Raw genomic sequence first — 20,626 nt, forward strand, 5'->3', positions numbered from 1 at the left:
AAGCAGCTTCCCCCCAGCCAGCAGATAGGACAGCTCATGTCCACCTGCCCCTTGCACCCCGCCAAAACCACAACAAAATTCACAGATGCTTAATCCACGTCTGTACGGCCCAGCCACACACTATCTTCCTATGTTTGTTGTTCTTATCCTCCCGCCTGGGGCTGACCTGGCTTGGTGAGACTTGAAACATGAACTCATGTCAGTGTCCATGAACCAGATCCCAGCTGAGCCCCTCCGGGCACTGAGCCTCACGGCACACATGGGGTTGTCCTGCCAGAAACCATTTCGGGAGGACAAGAGGCAGATGTTGTGACCCTCTGAGTACCAAAATTCGCACCCATTCTTGTTCCTAAAGGAAAGGGCGAGGGGCAACAAAAGGGAGCAATTGAAACAGAGACTGTTTCTACAGAAATTCATATTTAAACCTCTTTCAGAAAAGAAACAGTGAGACCATTCAGAGAGGAAAGGCAAATTTCTCTACAAGCCAAGAAGACAAGGACTCTTGCAACAACTCATAATGAATTGGTTACTTCATTTATCGTTTATTTCCCCATATGAATGAATCACCCATCTCGGAAGCTCCATCACACACAGGGAAGAAAAAGTTATTTACAAGAGGGACATACACCCCCAAAGTAAGTTTAAGATGTACAGATTTATAATGGGAACCAAGAGGGAGGGGAGAGGACAAAACCAAAAACAAGGACATTGCAGTCAGACTTTGACTTTCAGTTACAGAAGAGATCTCTATCGCCATGTAAGTGGGGTTTTCAACTATTAAATAAATGGCATCTTAAAAATAGAACATTTGACAATTTCAATACATGTATTATTTCTTCTAAATAAATATTGCATGGAAATGATGCTACTTTGCCACCATAGCTGCCTCCTCTCCTGGGACTTAACCATCCTCTCAGTTTTAACTTGGATTCATGGTTTTGTTTCCTAATGGCAAATGCTGTTTCCTCCACTGCTACATTTTGGTTTGGTTTGTCTATTTTTGTTTGGTTTTTATTTTAAAGGCCTGAACAGGCCCAAGTGAAAACAATGAGCATCTTTCCTAACCCTCTGCAGGCCTCTCACCTGGTTCAAGGCTGAAATATGATGGCTTTTTTTAAAAAAAACAAAAAACCAAAACAAACAAACAAAAAAACCAAAAAAACCCCAACCTATTATTTAAACAGCTTTCTCCATGACCTGAAACAAAACAGAGCTTCCTGTTGTGTAGTTTGGTACTGATGCTCCCACAGACCACTCCCGGTTTTTGAAATGAGAGCCCCCAAATCACTCCCGACCTGCCTGTGACCTCATTTCCTTCTAAGCTTGGGGGAGTTTTGCCCTTGGTGCGGGAGCAGCCCTTGCATGACGGCAAAACACATGCTGCCTTTTCCCAACTGAAAAGCAGCAAATGCCACTAGTCCACTTGCCTTCCTTGGGTGTCTTCTTACCGACTTTGCTCGGCCAACATCCTTGCAGGAGCTTTCCTAGGAACAGGGCAAGAGATTATCACTACCTGGGCAGCAAAGTGCTGGCGAGGGCAGGAGCCGGTGCACCCAGGGGCTGGCAGCATGGAGGGGGGTGTGCGTATGTGAAATGCAAGTACTGGGGATACTCGTGTCCCTGCTTCACATCGCACTCACCCCTAATGCTCTGCTACGGTTCTCAGACACTCTCGTGGGTTTTCAGGTTCAAGAAAAGCTTTCTTCCTTCTTCCTCCTCCTTGGCTTGTGATCCTAAAACTAAGCTTTGTTTGAAGACAAAGCCAGAAGAAGGCACTGACCCACCAGTCTGGAATCGAGCTCCAAAGTGCATGTGAGGCCCTGAGGCCGGCTGGCCAGCCTCACACTTCCTGAGAACAAAACAGCCAATGCTGAGCCACAGCCAACGCTCTGCCCCTGCCTTACTGTGAGCAGTCGCTCCTCCAGCAAGGAGGAGCCCAAGTGAAGTTCGATAGGTAAAACGGGGAGCGGGGGGACACATGGACCTTCCTTCCACTGGTTAGGGCAGCTTATCCCTGAAATGCACTAAGGCTTTCAATAAAGTGAACATAAAAGGACAGTCCCTTGAAGGTGTGGGGAAGACCCAGTGGGGATCCCGGCCACCCTTCACTGCCAGGGGAGGTGAGGGGGGAGCTCCCATGTGCTGGGGGCTGGGGCAGAGCCACAGGCTCCTCCCAGGCACAGGAGGCCTCCAGGCTTTCCCATGGCAGGCGCCGTTTCTACAGAAACTATGTTTGGAAATGCAGACCTTTTTGCTGATATTTGTCAATTTTTGTGAGCCTCAAAACCACAAGCGTGTGTCCTACAAAGGGGGTACTGCTGCATGCATGCAGACCTGCTCCTCCATCCTGAAACTATGTGGAAAAGGGAGCTAATCCACAGGAGATGTGTTCTTTGCTGTAAGCACAATTATTTTGGGATACTATCCTCCCCTTCACCACTCCCACAGGTCTGTCAGAGATCGGGTGAGGGATGCAAGAGGGGACCAGAGGGCTAAGGCACACTATGAGATAGGAGGATGGCAGGACACTGCTGTCACACAACAGGATATCTTTGGGTAGAGAAGGGTGTCATCTGACTGATTGCTGTGGATGCCGCCTTCACCGTTACTGTCAGCTGCAAAATTGCAAAAATGCAGCTCCTGGAAAGGAAAAAAAATGCTTGCCAACAGCTAATTATTCCCTTTCGTGTTCCCTTGACAGATTTCTAAGTACTTGGGCCCATCCTTTAGTTTGGTTAAGAAAAAGCACATGAGTTATCTCCCACACAAAGGATGCCCTACTTTGGTACCAAATCCTGCTCTTAGATATTCACCGAGACCAGCAGTGGCTACAGGCAAATATCCAAACACAAAATTTGTCTTATGTTCCACATTCAGCCACTTAGTTCCTCCTGAAACAGAAGTGACTCCTCCTCATGCAAGCTCTCAGACTCAATGTCCAAGCAATCACAGTGACCCAGGACAGTCAGTCCACCCCCACCCACTGTAACAATAAAAAGCAAGTGGGCAAGGTGTCCTCAGTGCGAGTGATGTCCCTCCAACACAGAAGAGAGGAAGAGCTGTTTCCAACCACACCTAGTCGCTTTTGCTACCCCAACTGTGTTCGGCTGATGAGGCTTAAACAGAGCAAGACCCTAAAGTAACATAGTTTGAGTGCTAAGGGCACGTGCGAGTGCGTGACGAGAAGGACCAAAGCAACGATGACTTAAGAAGTGAACTTGCAGCATTGAAGGCAGTGGCTTCACCCGATTCTCAGGGCAGCAGCTAGCTGGCAAATGCAAGATGGTGCAGCTGGAAAGCAGGCAGGGCAGGCCACTAAGCTTTTTTTACTGTAACGTAATGCTGTGAGGGGCCAAGGAGGTTGCTACTTGCCATCTGAGGAACAAAGACCCAACACCAAAGACTGCATCCATGCTTGCAAAAAACACTCCTCTGACACGTCGTCTGGGCACACAACTGTTGTGGACTGTGGGATGTTGCATAATAACCTCTGGAGGCAGATTTCCTACTTGTCGGCACTTCTTCATGAGTGATTATTGTCCTGCTGGTTATTTGTAATAGAAATGTTTATAGACCATCAATACATTGAGCCATTGAGACAGTTCATTGCACTTCATCGTTTTAAAGGAAGGTGCCATCAACGTTGAGGCTTTCCTCCATCTCTTCTTTATTCAAGGCAGCAAATCGCTACCCTAAAAATACAGTTCAAAGTTTTTCCAGTGTAACCAGATCCCTTCCATTTTGATTTATATTCCCTTGCAGGTGCTTTGTATCCAATGATTCAACAAGTCAGACTGTTTCTGAGGCTTCCAAAGTGCAAAAGAGTTCAAGGTACTTAACCACCTTGAGCACCAGTTAAGGCGTATTTGTTTCCAGTCTCAGCCACTGTAAACCCTGTCTAACATAGTGTACCAGTTCAGTCATGCTACTGTTCAGTGCCAGAGTGCACGTCGCTGTGCTGAGTTCGGCAAAAAACTCTGGAAAAAAAGGGGAGGGAGAGAGAAAACATTTGGTTGGTTTCACACAGCAGGTACATCTGACAGGCGAGGGGACAGTGAGAAGTAACAACAGCAGCACACTGTCAGCAAGTCCCATTAAACGCATCATTAATGCAGAGAGTTCAGCAATATTAGAAGGCTGGGAAGCATAACAAGGACACAAGGCAGAGCATGCGTGAGGAAAACGTGCTCAAGCATGCATGCACACACCAAACTGCCTCCCCAAGTGCTGGCTTTGATAGGACATCAGCACTCAGTGGTAGGTGGGCAAACATTCAGATATTCACACCCCAGCAGTCCCTGCTGTGTGTTTTACAGACTGGTTTGGGTTGGAAGGGACTTTCAAAGCTCATCTAGTCCAACCCCTGCCATGACCAGGGATATCTTCACCTGGATCAGGTTACTCAGAGCTCCGTCCAGCCTGGCCTGGGATGTCTCCAGGGATGGGGCATCTACCACCTCTCTGGGCAACCTGGGCCAGTGTTTCACCACCCTGAGTGTAAAAAATTTCTTCCTCATGTCTAGCCTGAGATAGCTCTTGCCAAACATCTGACCTGCCCGGAGGTGCCGGCAGGCTGCGTGCCCTGCTCTGTGCTGGCAACTGGCTGTGCAGGTGACGGTGAATTACAGGAAATTGTCACACCCGTTCCTTTCCAGTCACCTTTCCAAAACATTCCTGCATGACCTGTGTTCCAGCAGCATGGGCTTGTCCCAATCCCTCTAGCCTTGACTGTGTTGCCAGGTGCCTTTGTCAGAATCTGACCACTCTTGGCTCTCCTTTTTTTACACAAAAAGGCTGAAACCAGAGGCTGAAAATTTCTGCTTGGCTGTGCAAGGAACACTACAGAAGCAGAGCACATGTTTTCACTCTTATACTTTATATTCTCCTAATTTTCCTGCTTTTTTTTTACAAAATGGATATCCATTCCCTCAACGGGGAATGGAAGAGCTGTAAGCAGGAGTCCAAACCCCATGCCTGAACAAACAGAAGATCATGTGATCTGTGACCACAGCACAATGTGATAGGAGAGCGACTTCACCTACACACGTGCAACCTCAGCTTGTCCTTGCTGTGGGAGATCAGAGGCCAGAAGACAACCTGTTTGAGTCCCATGATCCACAGCACTGCTCTGAATTACGGTGAGGAGCTGGGTCCTGTGCTGGGAGCACCTGGTTGGGGACTCACCAAAACCACTTCAGCTCTGCACAAGTGACTTGGACATTAATGACAACTGACTGCTTTCCACTAACTTACGACTTCCCTGTTTAATAGAACATGATAGCTGAAGGCCTCTGCTCTTTCCTCTTCTTCTTATGCTCTATGAATTGCATAAAAGAGTCAAGGATGCGGCTTTCTTTTTTTTTTTTTTAAGTGTCATGTACTTACTCTCTGTACCACTTGGCATCTGTATAGTACACTGAATATCAACAAGTTCCAGTTTTTAATCTCTTTCAGTGACAACACCTGCGAAGCCTACACATGCTGTTCTCCTGCACAGATCCACTCCCTTGGGAGTATTTACTATCCCAGTCATCATTCCCCTACATTAAAATGGCAATGCAGAGTAAGTTTCAAATTTAGTCTGGATTGATGCAAGATTGTGCTCAGGCTGCCCTCCCACAGATTTTCCTCTGTGACTCATTCCTCTGGCTCACCAGCAGCATCCGCTGCTCCTTCTGTGCGATGGTCTTTTATCAGCCTTTTGAGGATATAATCCAAAATACTGCACATGAATTGCTGCTGTGAGCACAGATTTGCTCTGAGGGCAGCCAGCAAATGGAGTTACTTTGTTCAAAGGTGATTTGCAAAGACTTCAATTTTAGCAACTGCCTGATTAGCGTGAGCATTTTTACAGCCTTCCAACAACTCAGCCACGCACATCGTGCTTCTTTTCTTTTGCAAGTTTGGCAGCAGATTGTGGCAATATATCCCTTCGCCACAGCAAAATTTGTGTTTTATGAAAAATGACACTGCAAATACCACATAGGATGACAGGTTACAGACTGAACTGCACCCACTCTAGGGCTTTTGCTTTTTCACCACTGCTTGTACCACAGGAAAATACAACATTTTTAACAATGAAACTGTAAAATAAAAGAAGTAGCAGCTATTTTATGCAATGTTACTGGCAAATGCTCGTTACATGCTCAGCAAGGACTACAAGTGCTGCTCAGCTTCTCAGTTATGGAGAGAATCCAGCTTCACTGTTTTCACCTGGGAGTTTGACAAGCAAGCTAGAACACAAGGCTACAGGCCACAAAGCTGTGTGTGAAAAAAAATGAACCAACTCAGAAAAGCTAAGTGTCCCAAAGGGAAATACAGACAGCGAAAAGCCCCTTACACTTCTTGTGTTACCATGAAGTGAGCTGGCTGGTTTCCTGCACTTGATATCCTCATCCCTTAGCTCTTAGACATTTGAGGATGCCAAGACAACCTTTTAATCGGAACACTCACCAATATATCACCATCAGGTATCTCTGCCAATAACCTGTCTGTATGCCATAGCTGCCTATTCCAACATATTTAATGCCTTGATCTTTAGGTAGGGTGTTTGCTACAGAGAACATTAGCATTTAAGCAGGTACACATACACATAACCACAACACAAGACAGAGAAGATGGAAGGCAAAAGCTTACCCTTATTCTTCCTGGCCAGTGCATCAGCCTGTTCCCAAATATCATACGCATAGAGGATATAGGAAGTGATGTTGACATAGGAAGAGGTGATGCTTGGGATAGTATAGGGGATGGTGAGTGAAGAGCCAATGCTGTTGCCACTGCAGTTGCTAGCGTTCGATCCTGGCTGAGAACTCGCAGAACTGGCAGGAGATGGCATTGGAGAAAGAGGAGAAGGCATGCCTGTGCTTCTGCAGGAGAAAGAAACGCCACTGTGAACATTTATTTACCTTCAGAGTCTTGCCATAAGACTATCCTATGCCAGGAGCTATGTGGCGTCATGCAGGCCTGCAATATGGAGTGCTGAAAACTGCCATGCGTTCAGGTATGTAACATATAATTGTCCATCCAGTGCAAGACCAAAGTCTTTGAAGCTCTTTACAACTCTAAGGACTCCTCATGATAAAAGAAAGCGTGGGACCAGGCAGCAGAAAGGGCCACACATTTACCTTCCAAAAATCTACACCTACTTGTGGAAACCTTCATTGGATTATCTAAGCGTTTTTTCCTAATGAATTTCTCTCCATGCGCGCTGAAGCTCCCCCGCTATGGAGGTTAGAGCTTTCTGACAGCTAGTCAAAGTAGCCCAGGTCAGCCTACACACACTTATTTATAGAACTAGGGAAGCTAAATGCAGTCAGCTGCCCACCCTCCAGACACAGGCTGGCTTCATCACATCACTTCACTCCACCTAATTTTAGTTGCTGGTATGACAGGGCTTCCACCACTGCTCTTGGGAGAATATTTCCTTCTCAATAAACTGCTGTGCAAAGTGGCAGAAAAATAACTGGAATTTCAGCATGGCTATCAAAGACCAAACAAGCCTCTCTCAACTACAGAACTTAAAAGGGACAGACGTGGAGCTGGGTAGCTATGTGCCAAATGGGCTTACCACAGCACACAAATAAACTTTCTTACTTATTGTCCTTAAAACACAGATCCAGTCTTCTGGCATTGGGTCAAACACCATTAGGTGACAGTGTACCTTTGACTTTTGCTGCCATGTACACAGCAACACTGCTGCGGATACACCAAAAGCACAAAATGTTCAGTAACTCACAAATTAGAAAATCAGTTTCTTAATTGGTGACTGAACTAAAGAAAAAAAACACTGAGTGTCACCTCAAAATTATGCTACCACAGGGTGAAGGCTTAATCCTACTAGAGAGCAGCCAGGGAGATGGGGATGGTATCTCATTAAGTCTCAAGGGATCTCTAACAGAACAAAGATGACAACAACAGGGGCTCTGAAACAGCACAGTAAAAATACCTCCCTTGTCCCTCTGATCTTCTCTGGTGGAGAACTGCTCTGCTTGATATGTGGTAACTTGTGATGTCATAACAAAAAACCTCAATTTCCAACAAAAAAAAGATATGAAAGAGAGCAGAAACATACTCATGCCCCTAACAATATGATTTCAGGTGGCAAGAAAGAGCGAGCGGTGAGGTGCTCTCAAATGCAGCATGCAACTCAAATACTCCAGCTACTGTTTTCACACAGTACAACGTACATGTTTTTAAATCTTACCTTGCAACACACGGAGAAGGTGCTTGTGTTACTCTGGAAGAACTCTGCAGCAAGGAACAGAGCTCTCATTAGGTTTGGGCTATTCAGTCAACATTAGTAAGTAGTGCAGCCATCTAGGTGGCAGCTTAGTATTACGCATGCCCTACCTTGAAGTGGTCATTCAGGATCCTGGAATACTTTATTGCAGTGTCCTTTTTGTAACGGAACATGGCCATGTGCAGAATGGACTGGCAGCGCATGCTGTGAACAGAAACACAACCAAGTGTCAGTGTTCACGCTCACATCGGCACTGCTGCAAAGTCAAGAAAGCTCAGAACTTTTACTCCTGCACATCTTAAAAAAGACTCTGAAAAATCACAACGAAAAAAACCCAACCAACCAACAACAAAAAAAACCCAAAACAAATCTGAGGAAGGGCCGTGTCTGGTCTTCTGTATAAAAGCAGGTGCCCAGCCTCTTCTAGGTGCCACGGGCTGAGTAAGCCCTTGGCCAGAAGTGCCTCAGCTACAGCTTCAGTTACGCGCCTCAAACATGGGCAGCCAAATTGCATTATTTCACCTTAGGTGAAAGCCCTTACATGATCTCAAGTTAACAGCAGATCAAATTTTAGAGCCTGCACTTTCCACATGTTGTGCCACTTGTGACATTCCAGCTCACTTTTGAGAGCTGTCCCAGTTCATCCTGTTTTTTATATTGTTACTGGTTTTTGTTTTGTTTTGTTTTTCCCTTGCAGAATTCTGATTCCCATTTAACTCATTCTTTCACCCCTGAAAGTAACAGGTCTTTTGCTCTATCCAGCCTAAAAACAGAATATGAAGGCACAGAAAAAACAGCTACGCACCATAACACAGCAAAGATTTTTTCATGTGAAGATGCTGAGGCGTCTGTGAAGGATATCAACGTCATGATGAATCTAAGGAAATAAAACAAACAGAAGCTCATCAGCCATCACTGCTCTGAAGTCCCACTGTGTATGAAAAACCAGTGCGTGCAGCTATCTTAAACACCAGTCCCAAAGAAAGGAAACCTCCCTTGAGTTATTAGTCCTGGCACCAAGTGCTTGGGCACGATCTTGAGCAGAGGACTGTGTCTCAAAATGTACTGTTTTTCAAGCAGCAGGAACAGATGTGCCCCTTAGGCCACTCTCTCTCCTCTTACAATGATCTACAAAGTAGATGCGCCTTTGCCATGGGCCAGTCACAAGCCTGGGGCCAAGAAGAAGTGCCCCTGCTACTGAAGGTGAAATATCAATTCAAGTGTTTCTGGACAAGACAGACGTTTTAGTGGAAATCTTTCTTTTTGCAAAAAAACAAATGAGCATATCTCCCTTTGAAAACAGAGCAACAACAGCACCTTGGAAATATGGTCCATCAAGACCAGAAAGCAAACAATGTAATTTTAAAAAGTTTGTCTACCAGAAAAAATGACTGACAGCTCTAAGGCAGGAAGTCAAGTCAGCTCTCAAAAAACACTCACATAACCCATAACTTCAATATGACTAAAGTGATACTCGTCTTTCTTCTATCCAATACCTGGTTCCTCGAGTTAGACTGACTGTGTATGTCATGCTGCTATCTACATACATCTGCTATGGCTGTGAAACTAAACAGGGAAGTTTGCTAAAAGAAATCCAAATAAAGTGTGCTGACAGAAAAACACATGGGAGAAATCAATAAAATTTGCCTTCAATCAAGCTGGAAGACCTCTGGGGCACAAACTGTTCTTCCACACACTGTACTGTTGCTTTGCCTTTTTTCACTGACATGCTACTGAGGCTCACATGCAAAAGCAACTTCAGATCTGGATAGAGTAAAAACTCCTTCAGCCCTCGACTGTCATAACCAGTGTCCTCTGGTGTAGCTCAGCTGCAAGACTCATACACTGAGAAGAACATGGTGCTGCCTTCTTCTGATGAGCAATGTTGAAACATTTCAAAAAATTTGTCTCTGGTGCCTCGAGATTGCCTGTCTGTCTCGTGCTTGTACAGCAACCTGAACTCTGCTCTGTGGTGGGAATTCAGAGCTGCCACAGTTGCAAACAAGCAATACAAGTAACCCTCCCCCTCCAAACGCACTGCATAACCATCACGCTTCAAAAACCACTTACTTGATGAGATCTATGGTGTCACTGAATATGCTGTAACCTGATTTTGGTGCTGGTCCCTCCGATTCCATGGCAATTCCATATTCGATGAAGAAAAGAGCAGCTTCTAGGTACTGAAAGGCCTTTCCAGTCTTGTCGGTCTATTGGGAAGAAAATTCTTGTTTTTAGACTAAGAAAAAAACCTGTTTCTCTCAAGTTTACCTGAATTCCTTTTTTCTCCCTAGGCAGGCAGGATTTCAAGAAAGAAAAAGACACAAGTCAGGCCTCTGGGTGGTAATTAAAGGCTTCTCAGCAGAGCCCCTAATGTGGTCTCAGTCATCAGCTTTGTGTGCTCTGGCTATTTGCCTCTCTTCCTCCTGCTCAATGGTTTCCTCTGGCAATTTATTATCTTCACACTTTTCAGATATTATTGTCTGGTCTTGGAGGTCTGCCTTGTGAGAGGCAGATGAGGCTTTCCCACTACAGTATTCCCTCACTTCATTTGCACAGAAAAATGGCAAATAGCAAATGTACATTACCTGACTGAGCCATAATTAGCACAAAAAGTTCAGTCATGCACGCTGTTAAACCGTGCACAGCAGAGAAAGCCAGTTACATCTGCAAAGGGCACTCCAAGTCTTGTTCACCAGCAACACAATTACCATCAGGATCCTGACATTTCAGAGTAAACTATCTTAAAACTAACTCTTCCATCTGTCTTCTGAGGACTTTGTGATAGGTCTGGCAAAGCAAACAGGCCTGTTAACCTCAGACAACATCACTTCTGATTCCTGTTCTCTAGGTGTGTTTATAACAAAGGGAAATGTCTGAAAATTTGGCAATTACAAACATATGACTCGAACATACTCCCTTAGGTGGAAGTAATGCTAGCCAGAGAATCTTATCCACAAGCACAAAGGTATCAGGTCTGAACACAAGAGCTGGTTAACATTTCTAGCACAGGGCCAAGACTCACCATGGCATCAGCTTTGTGCTTCAGCCTCTTGGCCTCTTCTATGTAGTATTCCATTGGATGCTGTCTGAATTGGGGACAGAGAAAAGAAAAACAGAAAACAGAGAAAAAAAGAATATAACAATTACCAATTTTACCTTCATATCTAAAGGATGCTATGACACCAAACATCCTGTTTTGGTAAGCCTGTTACAGCCTTATCAAACACACACTACAATTATGATGGTCAATGAACGCTGTTTGCATATTCAGAAACAGACAGCATCTCAATGCACAAACAAAACTAATTAATTTCTTAAAAAATGTTGGAATAACACTGAAAAGTGGCATTTTGGAATAAAAAAACACTGGCGGTCAGGCTACTATGAGGGCAAGTTTACTTCTTTGCTCCCACTGAAAGATAGTAGTTAATGTGATCTCACATATGTGATACCACAAATATATTTTGATTGAAACACACAGTAAAACTTGCAGTGCTGCACACTCATCTCAGGCCAGAAGAGCCTGCACTGAAGTTATCTGCTTACAAGAGATATGGTCACCAAGGCTTCTACAGGCCTTGGTAACAATCAACACATAAATGATTGACCACGGGAATTTCTGTGCACTGTGGCAATCTATTTACCATGCAAAGGGCACACAGCCACCTGTGTAACTAACAAAATGAGGAAAAAAAAGGGTCATGCCCTCTCAGAAAAGTCATTCACCTGCCCTGTCCTTGTCTCAGAGGAGTCTGCCGCTTGTCAAGGATCAGACAAATCAAACTCCATCACTTGCACCCAGGCACAGAGAGACATCTCCTCTCCTAGTTAAAAAGCACGAAATTTCTAGAGTAGCTTCCTTCAAACAAGGGACTGTTGAAATGAGACCCTTGCTTTATGGTGGGTGTGGTAAGCCCCAGACACAAGGCAGCGGCACAGGGCAGGTTCCAGACATCTCTCCCTCCCGCTTTCTTCCCAGAAGAAGAGCACATTACGGAGCAGAAGCCAGGATGGCTGCAGGGCCAGCCTTGCCCGGTGTCTTCAGAAAGTACAGATGAGGAGCACAAAAACAAAACTTACTTTTCTAACTTGAGTTGAGGTCTCCTTGGCTTGGAGGTACCATTTGGCAATGAAGGCACAGAAAAAGGACTTGTGACATCCCCTGCAGATCCCTGAAATAAAACACAGAGCAGAAATAAAGCTGAGTAGAGAGATCCATGTAAACCAATTCAAAAGCCTGGCTTTCCTAAATTTCAAGAGAAAATATTTATTTGTCCCAGGCATTGTCTATTCTCCAGGCTTTCCCCCTTTCCCGGCACACTCTCCAATAATGGAAAGGAAAATTTTGCTTCTTACCTGACTGTTACTAAGGCTTAACACAATTCCAACTTCTCCCAAGCATGGAAAAATTAAGTAGGTTTCCTTGCACAATGACTATGACAGCAGTAAGGCTGCTAGTAGCACATTTTTCACGATCACTAGCCAAAGCAGGAACAGGTAATATCCATTCACACTTATTCCCACCTTAACCACACAGTAATTGCTGATTCTGCATTACTAAGTACATTATCAGGAAAAAGCAGTCAGAAGCCAGCTACAACAGCACACACAGTCTGGCTTAACAGACAAACACATGACAATATCATGGACCACACACACAGAACCACTAGTGAACAGTAATATAATTTAATTTTATAACCCAATAATTCAAAGATCCAGCTGCAAGGATCATAAATAATAATTTTGTAAGCAAGCTATAAAACCCTACACCCAGGTTGCAGTCAAAACCACAGGTTGCTTGTTTCTTATTTTTAAGCAAGCCACTCTTTCTTTTTGTAAATGTACTGATTTTCATACTAATATTATAATTGCAGTTGCCTACAGTCAGAAACAGCTCCTGCCCTAAATATGATTCTCTTCTCTTCCATTTTCACATGGTCACCCTTTCTCACTGTTTCACTGCTAAGATGAAAACAGATGATAAAAAGTCAGGAGAGATGTTACAGCACAGGCTTCTGGGCTGGCAACACACGGTCACAGCTGTTAAAGGGGCAAAAATACTTCAAAGAGCTTTTTCTGGTGACTGGCTTACCTTCCTTCCTTCTTAATATCCTCAGGGCATGTTTCTAAACAGAATCACACAGCACTCACAGGTTGCAGGAAACACCCCACCAGTTACAAGGGGTACCTACTTTGATGCCCTTCGACAGTTCAGCGTGATTTCTCTCCACTTTCTTGTGCTTGGAGAACAAAGGATCCTTGTGGTTGCTCTTGTTCCTGGCAGTGTTATCCATGGTAGGCAGCTCATCACTCTCACTTCGGGGTCTCTTTTGGGCCGTCTTGGTTGACTTTGGTGCAGGATGTGCAGGAGACATGGGTGGCAGTGGCGGGGGTAGGAGGAGATCTTTCTTCTGGGTCTCAAATGAAGCTTTCAGTGCTCTGGAGAGGGGAAGCAAATTCAGCAATTGGAATTAATATAGTGTACAGACAATGTAGGGATTTTTTAAAAACTTTGTTACATCACGTACCAATTCTGTTTAAACTTCTCTGGAAATGCGAGATGACTTGCTAACACAAAGAATCCAACAAAAGCAAAATGAAACTTCAGGAACTTCATTGTGCATTAAATACTACATATTTAGCTGCCAACAACATATAAGTTGCTTTTCAAGTAGGAATAAGCCTCAGGACTTGCTCTTGGAGTAAAGATTTGCAACCAGAATATCAGTATATTGCAAAAAAAGACACCCCTCCAACACAGCCCTTTTGCACTGAAAGAGGGAGAGAGGTAATTACAGTGGCTAAAACCCCCGAGACAAATCACACAACAAGGCAAATGAACTGCAGCACTGTCTGTCTCTCCCCATTACGGCAGAAGATATCTCCTGTGGTCAGAGATACTCGCCCTGACACTTGATCCTGTACATGCTTTGACAGAATTAAACTGAGTTGTTCCTTTAAGACCTGCCAGCTCAGCTAAACAACACTTATAAAGCTCAGAGGATTCAAGGGAGAGAGACTTAAAAAGGCTCTTCTTTTAAATGGCAGAACGGAGCACATTCAGTAACACAGTGGCCTATCAGATTTCTAATCATCTGGGGTTAGGATTACCAGAAAACTCCAGTAAGTAGCACCAAATAGCTCTAAAGTTTGTTTCACTACTGCTCATTCACAAAAATTTTTATTCAGGTTCTCAAAGTTTCCAAGAAAATGGAGGGACTGCGACTTGGGGACTGCACCATCAGAAGAGGAAGAAATTAGGTTTAACCCTGTGAGAGAACTGAAGAGTGATGCTGCACACCTTGCTTTGTTCTGCTGTGCAGGGAACAGTCCTGTCCTCTCCCCTTTTCCAGTGGGCCACAACCCGCTTTTCCCATGGTACAGTCCCTACACACACTCCCCAGCTTTGCTGTATCGATACAGCTGACAATCCAGAGAGGACTATTTCACAGGGAGCACAGCAGCATCCCCCGACCTGATGCAGAGCCCTCTGCCTCCCAAAATGCATCCTATCCTTCCCACTCCAAAAGGCAGAACGTGGCTAAAAGGGGCGCTCATTCTCACAAAGAAGGAAAAAAAAAAAAAAAAAGGAATGAACCCCAGAATGTAAACCTTTTCCTTACTACCACAGCTGAACCACCCCTTCACCCAACTCCATGTTAGCCTCAGCATCTCAGCGCTTTAGGAGTACGTCAGTGCTTTCTCTGCAGAAAAGCAGTTTAGTCGGTTTGTGAGGACACAAACTTCAGCGTTGCATAACAAACCCAAGTCAAATTCAAGCCCCAGGCAAGCAGGAATTCAATGCAGTAGCCCATATCTGAAGCACCAGCCACCTCTCCCGGGAACACTGCCCATTCAAAGACATGCTCTTGGAAGCATTTGCTCCAGCATAAACCCAGACAAAATGCTGGCAGTATGCTAATGCACAAATTATGGGGTACATTTCAGCAGATCTACCAGAAGCACTGTAATTGCTATGCTGGAATAAATGAGAAATTACTGGCCATAAAGGCCACCTGAAATTCTAGACAGAGATAATGGTGGTGTGTCCATCAGGTCATATTCAAAAAAAGACAAAAAGATGACAAGATTATTTTAATGAAGGAGGGAAATGCTACCTACCCACTTATACACACAAATTTGTTTTCTGGACTGGGTCTCGCAACATTTCAAGACCATACAAATTTGGTTCAGTCACAGTGAAAAACCTATTAGGACTGCAGCATCTTGGTTCGGTTAGACAAAGGGAGAGTTGTGCATCTGTGCTATTCTAGAGTATCCCAGTTCAGATATTCTCAGCAGACTCACACAGCAGCAAGGTGAGAAAAAAATAGAGCTCTACGATATCCACCACATCCACCTCTGTGTTCTCCACTGGGAGAAGGGAGGTCCCACCTTGCACAGACACCTTGTGCACCAGCAGCCAGCCAGCAAATGCTATTAAAAGCCTGTAACCCGCGACAGAAAAAGCAGCTGAGGGAGCAGACAGTACTGGCCCTAACACCCTTTTTTTTTTTTTTTTTCTTTCAGCAGGACCTTTCCAATTAAGAAAATAGCAACGATCACCAAGTCAAAATTTACAGACTATAGTTACTTCTAGTACAATATTCTTTCCCAAGAGGCTGCCAGAACTCTCTTTGCTGTGGATACGATTGCTCAGCATCTTGCAGTAAATAAAGTGAATTTTCTGTTAGTTTTTCATCTATGGTCTGGGAATAATCTCTACGTGTCATTGTTCCTATTTGTTTGTTTAATGTGTGGTATGCTCTTGGAAAGGTATTTAAAGTGAATAACTGTGAGAGGTTATGTCATGGGAATCAGATTTCTGGGCTGCACTGTCAGCCATTCCATCTGTTTGCAGCAGCAGTCTGATCAAGCAGCTCTATTTGTCTGCATCTCAGTTTTCCCATGTGCAAAACACGTTCACATCATCTTCTCACAAAGACTAGGAGCTTTACATGCTTGTGAAGTATCATGAATCTGATAAAAAGCTTTCTGCTGCTTCCCATGCTGTGAGAACACAAACTTCCCCAAAACATGTTTGACAGCAGAATCCAGAATGAGCCAAGACATGGGCAGACTTTCCCTGAAGTCCCTAAACTGTTGTGCAGAACAAGCATACACTGCACCCCGCAGAACAGCTGCCACCTCCCAGATCATCTAGGGCAAGCATCTGCTGACAGATTACCACCACGCCAGTTTGCAACCCAGCATGCAGGCTGTCTACTACACTGTTTTGGAACTCAAACAACATACAAACTTTTTGCAAAAATTCCTTTTCTGCATTTGGTCTGAAAGACAGCAGTGCCAATGGCTGCCCTAACAGCTTAGGAGGAAAATGCAAATTTCTTGCAGCATGAACAGATTTTTTGAGCTACGTGTAATGTATGGAACAGAACATGCAGCAACGTAAGATTGCAGGATAGACAAGTTCCTGTTTAAAAAACAGTCAAGCCTTCATTCCCATCTCAACTGTTAGAAATCGGGACAAATGCCACAACATTCAACGCTTTTGCAGCCATGTGAATCAAATATGGGAGGATGACCAACCACTGAAATATCAGCTCACGCTGAATTATTAGAACCAGAATCCTCAGCATTAAGAAGGGAGAGGAAGATAAGTGACACCCAAGTATCATTGTACATCTGCAACAAATAAATAGGCAAATAAATTACGTTCCCTTAGCCACATGATTGGTTCCAGCATGTAAAGACTGATTTTCAGCAGATTAAGTTTCAGAGAGCACATTATTTTATAAGCAAACTTACAAGTATAACAACAGGAGATACAGTTACGTGCCGTAACCTTTTCAAGAAATACTCAGCGTCAGGCATCTTTCTGCCATCCCACCACTGTATACTCACTTTGATTTACTGAAGTCTTTGTTAGCTGAAGACTGCAATGATTTTGTTTCTTTTTCTGATTTCGTTTTCTTCCTATCAGTCTCCTTCTCCATTTCCCTCTAACAGGAAGAAAAAAAATAATGTATCACTCACTTTTTGAAAGCTTGTATAATAAAGTACAGACAACACAGTTATCTTTGATCGATTCTGCCTACAAAAAGGAAACCCAAGATACGGAAAGCCAGAGCCCAGCAGATGTAGATTTCAGGCTCACTGACAAGGACCCTAAAATAACATTTTATCTGCTTTTGCTTGGACAGATTAATTATTTTGTAGTGGAGGGGATGGAACTGCTAAGCCTCTCATTGCTAACAGTAATCAATATTAAGGTACTTCCACTCCTGAAAATAAGCATTTCATCTGTTCTAGGTGGGCTTTTTACTCCTACTGAGTATGAATTGTACAGAAATGTATTCAGATTCCTCCTGGCAAAGCCATGAACTGAAAGCAATTGTGTTTTGTGATACAACTTATCAAAAGGAAGGAAAAAAAATGCATTCACAGGAGAGTTAGATCACTCTGATTTCCCAGATGTGCAGGCATTTTTGGTATTATTAACAAGAATCAGATACAGGTGAAATTTCAAACAGTCAGCTAAAATTGCTGCCATTGTCCTCTAGAACAGGAAACATTAAGGCAGAGAAGCAATAAATGATACTTTTTAATTGCATTCCATAGACCTTGCGATACAAAGAGTGCAAATCATCAGCTCACCTGAGTGAAAAACTTCAGAATAATTTGCTACAAACCAAGAAAATGTAAAAGAAATTGCGCTTTTCAGTCAGTGTTACCCACAGTGAGCCTAGCAGCAGCCAAAACCACTCCCGGGCTGTCTTTCTGTCTCTCCCAAGAGCACACCCAGGTTTATGTCACTGCGATGGAACTCAGTGCGTCGTGCCCAACACAGAGCCTACCTCTGGCAGCATGACTGGGGCATGGCTCCAGTACCTAGATCATGTCTCCTGAAGCTCTTTCTCAGGTTGAGCTCCACACTGCTGCAAAAAAAAAGATGTCTGACAGCTGTACCTGACCTAGCTGGCTGCGATGAAGCCTGAGCCTCCAAGGACACTGATGAACACTGACATAATACAGACGGTGAGGCTCTCAGGCAGGCTTTCTTGCGATCAGACACTCGCACTGCAAGGGAAGTCGTGCCTAACATCAAACAGCTCCTCTCGTGGGTCTTTGAGAGACAAGAGAAGTGGCAGATTTACCGCCCCTTTACCTTTCTCCTGCTGCTCTGCATGAAAAGGACTGCCAGGGTCTCTCAAGTGTCTTCACCATTTCCCTGCTCTTCTCAATTCCACCCCCACAGCCACAGGAAGTTCAGAAAATGACAAGACTAAATGAAACTGTGTAGGAACCAAGGTTTTTCGCCCACACGTGCTAAGCCACCTGCCCTGTGAGGAGGACCAAAAAGGTACATAGGCACTGAAATATCCACCATGAGTATGTGCAACATATCTATTCACCCTGTGAGTCCTGCAGCCAATGCTTTGTGCCGCTGAACCAGTTGGCTTGGAAGTATATTAATGGTCGTCTTTGGGAGTTACCTTTCCAAAAAACACTTGTGAACAACTACCACCTCCAAGGAAAAGCAACTATTATAGCTGAAGAGGTCTCTGGAAAGCCCCTTACTGGACATATATATCTTTTAAGCATTAGCATCACTGCTAGTGCCACAGCAGCTCCAGGGAAAACCAAAGAAGTTTTCTATGTATTTATTCCAAGGGCTGAGATCCAAAGCAGGGTTTAGTGATGGTTGCTACTATCAGTGAACCTGGTTCAGTTAAAAGTCTGCATTTGCGGAAAAGCAAAAGGCATGGGGCTGCTGCCACAACCCCTAGTAATAATACAGTTCACGCCTTACTCTTGCATAAGCAATCACACCTGTTCTGTGGAAATAAATGACACCACAGAGACAAAGACTTAAACTACTCAGACTGAAGCTGCATGGTTAAAGGCAGCAGAAGTTGCATACATGGACAAAACTGAAAACTGCAGATCGGGGGGGCCTGGTGTGGTTTTCCCTCTGGGCACCCCCACAAACTGGAGTCAGGGTGCTCTCCAGCAACAGAGTGCAGATGGCTGCACACCTTGGGAGGCTCTTCAGATACCATGACGCTTTTCAAAGGAGTGCAAAGGAAGAGGACACCACAAAGCTCTGCTTCAGTTGAAAGCCAGAGAAACCCAGGAATGGTACTGGGGGGCTGGTGAGCCACACACTGACACAGCCTGCTGCCAGAAGCTCCTCTGACACAAAAGGGCTGGGGTTTCGTTGTCTCAGAAAACACTTATTTCAAGAAAGCACAGCAAAAACTGTTTTAAAACAAAGAATTTGTTAGACAGCTTACAAGGCTTTTTGTTTGCTCAGTAAGAGATTTGTGAAGAAGAAGAAGGTTTTGACATCCTTCCCTTTAGAAGTTTGATAACACCTTTATAGGAGGAGCGTGATGGGTCCACTCCCAACCTATGAAGTGGAAACTAATCCTCTGCATGGGTTTTTCCAAACACCGCCTCTGTCCTTCACAAACCCACCTCCACCCTCCACCTCTCACCTTCCTCTTTTGAAGGGACTTGTCGGGAGCGTCCATGTTTTTCCTCTCCAAGTCCTGCTTCCTTGCACCAGGGAGCTCCTTGGCCTCTGCTCTCTTCTCATGAACGCCTTTCCCAGGGGGCTGGGGGACTCTGGACAGGAGAGGGAGATCTATTTTCACCATGAGGGACTGAGGGGTGGGGGCATTGCTCACTGGCGAGAGCGACTTCTTCTCCTTTGTAGGCAAGGGAAGTTTTTCCTTGTGAAAATTCTCTCTGGCCACGATGGCAGGCTTGTGGCTGCTAGTCCTAGTGGGGGTTGTGCCCTGTTCTTGAGGAAGGGGACTGAGAGCGAGATGCTCCTGGGCACTGCCAAGCAAAATGTCTCTCACGAGCTTTGGGTCCAAGTAGGGTTTGGCATTGGCCTGATGGACGTTCTTGCGCTTTCTGCTCTCAGCGGGTTCTTTCGGCGCTGGCTTCAAGTCTTTTCTGTCACTGGATTTTGGTTTCCCTTTCGTTTTGACTTTTGGCTTGTCTCTGGAAGACTGGTCTTTGATCTCAAAAGGACCAAGATCACTCTCCACCTTCAGGCCTCCCTTGGGCCCCTCGTGCGCTGGAGCCTTGCCAGGTCTTTTGATACCCACAGTCTGCCTGGGTGAGGGCTCCTCAGTGTGCACAGGAGAGCTCTGGCAGCTGCGTTTGGTGGGAAGATGAGCACCCTGAGGAGCCCTGGCCGCTCGGCTGGAGCTCTTGTGATGAGACTCCCTCGGCTCGACATGCTGGTGGGAGGAACTGCTGCTGACACCCTGTTCCTGCTCCTTGCCCTCTTCACATCCATCCTCATGGGTGATTTCATTGAGACTCTCTGTTGGCACTGCTGGTTGGTTCACCTTGGTTAGCCAGTTGTCAAGCTGCCACTTATTAGAAGTTGGTGGGTCAGGCTGTAGA

At 44.9% G+C, this 20,626-nt stretch overlaps 1 protein-coding gene across 1 annotated transcript in view; it reads right to left on the minus strand.

Moving 5' to 3' along the window:
- Positions 1–405: 405 nt before the first annotated feature.
- AFF1 (ALF transcription elongation factor 1) overlaps positions 406–20,626 on the minus strand; it is a 103,539-nt gene continuing 83,318 nt past the window's right edge. The window contains exons 11-21 of the mRNA XM_080343533.1: positions 19,702–20,619; positions 17,105–17,202; positions 13,432–13,678; positions 12,320–12,411; positions 11,262–11,325; positions 10,310–10,446; positions 9,045–9,116; positions 8,350–8,443; positions 8,204–8,247; positions 6,637–6,866; positions 406–3,977 (exon numbers count right to left, since the gene is read on the minus strand). Coding sequence (XP_080199659.1) covers positions 3,856–3,977; positions 6,637–6,866; positions 8,204–8,247; positions 8,350–8,443; positions 9,045–9,116; positions 10,310–10,446; positions 11,262–11,325; positions 12,320–12,411; positions 13,432–13,678; positions 17,105–17,202; positions 19,702–20,619 — 2,118 coding nt within the window. The 3' untranslated portion in view covers positions 406–3,855. The remainder of the gene's footprint in view (positions 3,978–6,636; positions 6,867–8,203; positions 8,248–8,349; positions 8,444–9,044; positions 9,117–10,309; positions 10,447–11,261; positions 11,326–12,319; positions 12,412–13,431; positions 13,679–17,104; positions 17,203–19,701; positions 20,620–20,626) is intronic.

Source organism: Nesoenas mayeri, assembly GCF_963082525.1.
Source record: "Nesoenas mayeri genome assembly, chromosome: 4".
In the NCBI taxonomy this organism is placed as follows: Eukaryota; Metazoa; Chordata; class Aves; order Columbiformes; family Columbidae; genus Nesoenas; species Nesoenas mayeri.